This window comes from Electrona antarctica, assembly GCF_951216825.1.
Source record: "Electrona antarctica genome assembly, chromosome: 23".
NCBI classification, from domain to species: domain Eukaryota; kingdom Metazoa; phylum Chordata; class Actinopteri; order Myctophiformes; family Myctophidae; genus Electrona; species Electrona antarctica.
In genome coordinates, this window is record NC_136804.1 from 12,404,297 (window position 1) to 12,411,028 (window position 6,732).

The window sequence follows — 6,732 nt, forward strand, 5'->3', positions numbered from 1 at the left end:
CACACACACACACACACACACACACACACACACACACACACACACACACACACACACACACGGTCAGTGGGCAGCAGTGGCATACGGGTTTAGAGGAGCGCCCTTGTTGCCGAAAGGTTGCCGGTTCGATTCCCCCGACGGGCAGGAAAAATCTGGGTCGGGAAGTGATTGGTCGGAAGTGATTGGTCATCACTCACCCAACACCGCTGAAGTGCCATTGAGCAAGGCAGTGAACCCCCAACTGCTCAGTGGCCAACAGTATAAGTGTGTGTCTGTCTGTGTGTTTCTATGTGCAGGGCGTTGCTGAGAATGAGCACTTGTGCTTAGCTACTACCCTGGGTAAATAAAGACACACACACACACACACACACACACACACACACACACACACACACACTCTTAGACAGAAAGACAGATCAATATCTCAGCCACCCCTGCATGTATCTGGCTGTGACCTCAGCAGGGGTGGCGGGTGGGTGACCTACAACAGACCCATTTCAGGCAAATCGATAGATGATAGATAAAATGTTTTGGTTGTTTTTTCCATGAGGGAAGTCTCAACACACGCACACACGAGCACTCACTCACGCACGCACGCACGCACACACACACACACACACACACACACACACACACACACACACACACACACACACACACACACACACACACACACAGGCCTATGCATGCAGCAGCTAAGGTGCCACCAAAATGTGGAATGCTCTATGAACAGCCACGACCGACTTCGATTCCCCAGCCAAATTTAAATCTGACCTAGAAAACATGGTTGTCCTCAAAACAAGTGTGTGCAAATAACACACTCCTCAACAACTGTTTTCTGTAAATGCATCTACCGGCGTTATTATTGCTTTCAGTGTTGTTGCTGTCACTGATATAGGCCTATATGTATTGTATGTCATGATGATGAATTGAGTACAATGAACCACAGTGGAAACAAGCCCTGCTGATCGATCGATCGATCAATCAATCAATCAATCAATCAATCAATCAGTACTGGTATTATGCAACCCCTCCCATAATCTCTAAAGACAACAGGTTAAAACTCTCTCTCTTTGTACACACAGGGTGCAAATATTGTACGATGCTGCCCCCTACTGGTAAAATACGTGTAGTGACGTTTCTCCTCATGTAAGCATTGTCTCTCCTCTAGTATAAAAACGCCGACTCGAAACGTCTCCGATGCTACTCCTCTAGTAACAAGGAAGACGCGTTCAGATAAATATATAAATGTTATAAATATAAAACATAATTTAGAAGAGCAACCAGTTCACCCTCATTTGTCATAATCATTGTTTGTTATTGTTATTATTATGCTGTTATTAGTCTAACACCGGAAGGAATATTCGGAAGCGGAAGTGTTTTCCGGTAGGCGGTTAAATCAAGACTGTCCCGCGCCGCCACCGTTATTGCTCTCAACCCAGCTCTATGCTCCCAACAGAAAGATTTTTGAAAGCTTTTACTTAAACTAAAGGTAAGAACTGTGTCTTAACGCAGCGTCTCAATGTTATTTTGGTGTGCCTGCGTCTCTTTGTGTGAGAAATGAATTGACATTGACACATTCAGAGAGTGTACAGTGGTTGTCAATCAAACGTGAGAGTGGACAAATTACGAAATTAAATGGAAGTTCCATTTTGGACCCGGAAGGTGGTCGGTGCGGTGGTCCACTACCCATTCGGTTCCCAGCTAAATTAGTTAATATGAAATCACTTTAACCACTTTACCCCTATTTTATACCCTACTACTTTGGGTTTTAGAAAACATATCATGTGATTTACAGTGGTTCTCCGTTCTCGTGTGTCCAAAAAGGTCCTACCTTAAATCACAGGATTGTACGTCAGGGTCATTCCTAGTATTCGCTGGCATTTGTGTCCCCATGACATAGCATAGCTTGTGTAAAATAAGCAAAACACGAATTCCATACTATTAAAGCTTTTCTACCATATAAAAAATGAAATAATTATAAAAGAATCCCTTTGATTTGAGTAGAGTAGAGGTATGCTAAAATGCCCCCATTGTGTTTATTCAGCCTCAGTTGAAAATATAACTAAATTCTTATATAGTCTATTCTTATATATATCTATAGTTCTAATGCTTCTCACCAAATGTTGGATAAAAGTATTTTGAATGCTTAAAATCTTGAAATCAATGTTGTCCCTGACTTTACGTCCCCCCCCCCTTTGCTGATGCAAATCCACCTGTAAATGTCTCCTTCTCTAGCCACATGACTTCAGAAAGTAGCATATATATTTTTGATAGGAAACCCTATACCAGAAGAAGTATAAGTATCACTGTTTATTAACTGCCCCTTTATCAATGTTTTAGGTTGCGTTACATAACTATAATTATAACTATAGAGGAGATTGATAAGATATAGTTTACTAGGCTGAAATTACACTGAATAGTAGGCTAGTTATGATGACCCATCACATAGAGTTAGGGTTTTCAGGCTGTGACCGTGCAAAATAATCATATTTGAACTGGGGACCCCCCAGAAAATAGTGCTAAAAATAGTGATATGTTCAAAGTGGTTAAATGCCTGACTGTAGTTTTTTATGGTGGGTATACACTACACAGCCATGGCTCCAAGGAAAAATAGAACCAAACAGCAAAAGATAAAAGATGTCAAGATGAAGAAGGTGGAAGATTTCCTTCAAGACTTTGACAGTCGAGTGACAGCTAGAATTGAAATGCTGAAAGTGAAGAAAGACGACCTCTTGAGGAAATCACAGGACGCCTACGACGTGGCACTGTTCAAGCTTCCCGAGCAAGTCAGACAAATGAACTGGTTAGAATATCTCAGGTCAGAATAAACGACTTTCTCACAGAACAATATTCCTCTGTAGCCAGGGATCCTGTCCAATTTTGGGCATGTGGCTCCCCGGCTATCTGAGGTATTCTGGAATGTTGAGTCAAAAACGAAAGGCTTGATTAACAGTAATTAGCAACCAAAAGTCTCCCACAATTTTAGCAAAAACATTGATTTGAAAAAAGGGAAAGAGGCCGCACAACTCGTAGTCACGATGCAAGAATTATTTATTGAACCGACGTTTCGGCAAACAGGATTCCTTCTTAATTCAATGTGCAGTTCAATGTGCGGCCTCTTTCCCTTTTTTCAAGTTTGATCTCCTGCGGTCAGCACCTCCCAACTACTGGTGTGCGCTCCTTACCTCTTTGTTTTGTTCAGCAAAAACATTGATAAAATCCTTTTCCCTTTTGAGTCATTTTGCTGTAAAAGGAAGTTGAAATATAAATGTACCATTGTTACAAACAGGCGTAGCAAAATGCCATCTAACGTGGAGATCAAGGCCAGAGTGACCGACGCTACGCTATTGGCTGAGAAGGCTCGTCAGCTCAGCAAATCAGAGGGCACCGTCATCAGACAACATGACACATTTTTTAACTGCAGCAACGGGAGACTGAAACTGCGAGACTTCATGGTGACACACACACTCACACTACACACTACATTCTAGCCTATCCTATTTATGATGGTTTTGTGTATTGACGATCGCCGATTGGCAACACATCGGCAAAGGTAAATATTGTGCCATTTCACAGTAACCAGCCCTTTTTAAATCATAGTTGATTTACTGCTTCAAAATTCCAATCAGTCCGTTGTGGGTCAAAAGTAATCACCTAAATATGGATTTAAACACACACACACACACACACACACACACGATCAAATCCATAACATTGCCTTTACATGTTGTAACTGTCTGTATTTTTCTCTGTCTGTTTACACCTGTCTGTCTGCCGCTGTGTTTCTGTCTGGGTACCAGGATGGAACAGGACAGTTGATCTTCTACGATCGTCCAGACTCCGATGGACCAAAGCTGTCTCGTTACTCCATCACTCCCACACAGAACCCTGACGACCTGAAGGTGACTGACACACTAGTGCTTCTCAAATGGTTTAATTTCAAGGATTTCAAGGACCCCCACAAGTCTGCCCCTTATGGGTCCATTTGGTTCCACTTGTACAGTCTCAGTGTTACATACCTGGAAGTGTCCATTTACTAGAACCCACTAAAAAGGAACCCCCTGGACCCCACTTTGATAACCAATAACATTCAATGGATGCTGATTGTTGGTCAATAATCAATTTAGAATTGCTATATCGATATATTCATACTGTATATCATAGCATCCTTATTAGGAACCAAATACGGGTCCATTTGGTTCCATTTCTACACTCAGCATTATGGGGGTCCTTGCAGCTTAATGCATACCAAAATGGGTGGGGGTCCTTAAAATGAATAGGTTTGAAAAGCACTCTTAACTGTGTGTGTGTGTGTGTGTGTGTGTGTGTGTGTGTGTGTGTGTGTGTGTGTGTGTGTGTGTGTGTGTGTGTGTGTGTGTGTGTGTGTGTGTGTGTGTGTGTGTGTGTGTGTGTGTGTGTGTGTGTGTGTGTGTGTGTAGACGGTGCTGTCTGATGCCCAAGGTATTAAAGGGGAGGTGCGAAAGGAGAGGCATCTCTATCTGATCGGTCAAACAAGGGTTCATTTGGACACAGTGGAGGGACTGGGACACTATATGGAGCTGGAGGTAATAAACAGACACACACACACACGGTAACACTATGGAGCTGGAGGTTCAGATGGTGACCTCAGAAATCTGTCAAAATCAGTGTTGGAGTCATGAGGTGAAGACAGAATGTATATTTAATTAAATCGTGACTCACATTCATCCTAACAGACACTGAGCTACCAGTCACAACACATTAGTCATCTCTATATCTATAAATGCACCACGTCTCTGTACGTATGTCTGTAACCTACAACCCCACCCACTTCAAATTCGACACACGCATTCTACAGCCCCACAGGGAGTGCAGTGCCTGATGTCGAGTCCATCGGATAGCCGGTTGTCCAGAACCAGCACAAAGGCCTCTTGCCTGGGCTCTGGACCTGATCACCCCTATATCTCCATATATGGAGCTAGCCTGTTCTGACATCACAATGATGTTCTGACATCTGCATATACTGTACTCCATATTTGGAGTAGATAGACATGGATGATTATAATATCTCTTTCCCTCTATTTTGGCCATTTTGAAAATAAAAAAGAGGTTAATTTTGTGCTTTGCTCTAACTCACACGAATTAAAGTTTGCAAAGTTCATGTTCTGTGCCACGCATCGACACTCCAAAATAGAACGCCTCCTTGAGAGAGGCGCCAACAGGTTTTCACACGCCCCAGTGTGGCTGCACCCGTTGTGCAAGTGATAATGCATCTGTCTGATGCAAGTTTAACCCATTTCGACTGAGACCGGAAAAAAAAGTCTTCTAAATCCTAAAGGTTTTCTGAAAAACCTGTTTCTATGTCAGTGGTTCTCAATATTTCATGTCAAGGACCCCAAAAATGATATGTAATTGGCTGCCGACCCCCATCTGAAAATATGTTGTTCCAGGGACACCCCCAGAAGCAAAGATTTGAGTTAAAAACGCTCTGAAAGAATATATATTCAAAGATTTGCGCCACATTTTCACGATTTTTCAAAAATAGCAGACCTACAAGCTTGTAGATCTGATATTTTTCAATAGCTAAAGTATAACATAATGCTTAAAACGCCCAAAATGGGTTAATATTTTTATAGAATACTGGAAATAGCTAATCTACACAATGCACTGCATGAAAATGTATAAATGAACATTTTTCAGCAGATTCATTTATTAAATTATGACAAATTATTGCAATCGTCTCAAATAATTGCGATAAGGTGATGTATTGATTGTGACAGACCTAAACATAATGTAAACTTTGTATTGGATGCATGAATACATAATTACGGCTGAGAGTAATGTCAATACCTGTGATTGGATTTTTGTCTTTATCTCTCTCTCTCTCTCTCTCTCTCTCTCTCTCTCTCTCTCTCTCTCTCTCTCTCTGCGTTAGGTTGTGATGCGTCCTGACCAGAGTGTTGAAGAGGGACAGCAGGTTTGTTTTTCAATTGTTCTTCTTTTCTCCCTCGGGCTGCTCATAGTGAATAATTGATTGATGTATTTTGATATTGACGACACGCTGATCATGAATGTTTAGAGTTTCATTGGTGTTGTTTTGTTTTAAGGTGGCCCGGGATCTCATGAAGGCACTGGGAGTCTCAGAGGACAGTCTGGTGACCGGAGCTTATATGGACCTGCTGCTGAACGGACGCTCCAAGTGACAAATCAGCCCCACCAGTAAGAGAGCAGGGCTCTGAAGTCCAGTTGGTTGTGAGGAGCGTTTGTTTTTTTGTTTTTTCTGTCTACAACATTGTTGTATGTACAATGTACATATTTGTTTGTAATAAAACACGGTAAAGCTTGAGAGCTTATTTCCATTTTGTTCCTTTGAGTGAGTGAGGGGGAGGGGGTGCAAAGAGACTCATTACAGAAAAATATAATTTTAGCATGTTAGCATTATAATGTTGGTGGCAACGTAATTCGCAAAATAAACTTAGACAAAAATACCTCATTGAAAGTCAATGGGGAGACCTGGCTTACATGTAACCAAATGGACTCTTACAGGGTCTGAGAGGCTAAATGTCATCAAATACTGCACAGACTTGGCGAGCTGCAGGCACCCAGTAAAATGTATTTAAATTTTGTTTCTAGTCTATAAATGCATTCATACAATTTCCAATGTGGGCCTACAAGACAACTAAATGACAAAAACAGCAAGGGTGTATGGACGTGGAGAGCTTAAAATCATCATAATGTGACCCACGGCAT

The 6,732-nt window shown here is 41.8% G+C and overlaps 1 protein-coding gene across 1 annotated transcript; it reads left to right on the forward strand.

The window, feature by feature from the left end:
- Positions 1-1,234: 1,234 nt before the first annotated feature.
- LOC306916423 (uncharacterized protein) lies at positions 1,235-6,335 on the forward strand. Its single transcript, XM_079494266.1, has 6 exons — positions 1,235-1,492; positions 3,293-3,458; positions 3,804-3,905; positions 4,443-4,568; positions 5,918-5,959; positions 6,090-6,335. The coding sequence occupies exons 2-6, from the start codon at positions 3,303-3,305 to the stop codon at positions 6,183-6,185; spliced, it is 522 nt and encodes a 173-aa protein (XP_079350392.1). The 5' UTR covers positions 1,235-1,492; positions 3,293-3,302; the 3' UTR covers positions 6,186-6,335.
- Positions 6,336-6,732: the final 397 nt, after the last annotated feature.

What these genes read in the sequence shown, in the direction of transcription:
- LOC306916423 (XM_079494266.1), top strand. Translation starts at nt 3,303, where the DNA reads ATGCCATCTAACGTGGAGATCAAGGCCAGAGTGACCGACGCTACGCTA. An exon ending in TGAAACTGCGAGACTTCATG is followed by an intron (nt 3,459 to 3,803) that starts GTGACACACACA and finishes TCTGGGTACCAG; the next exon opens with GATGGAACAGGACAGTTGAT. An exon ending in AGAACCCTGACGACCTGAAG is followed by an intron (nt 3,906 to 4,442) that starts GTGACTGACACA and finishes GTGTGTGTGTAG; the next exon opens with ACGGTGCTGTCTGATGCCCA.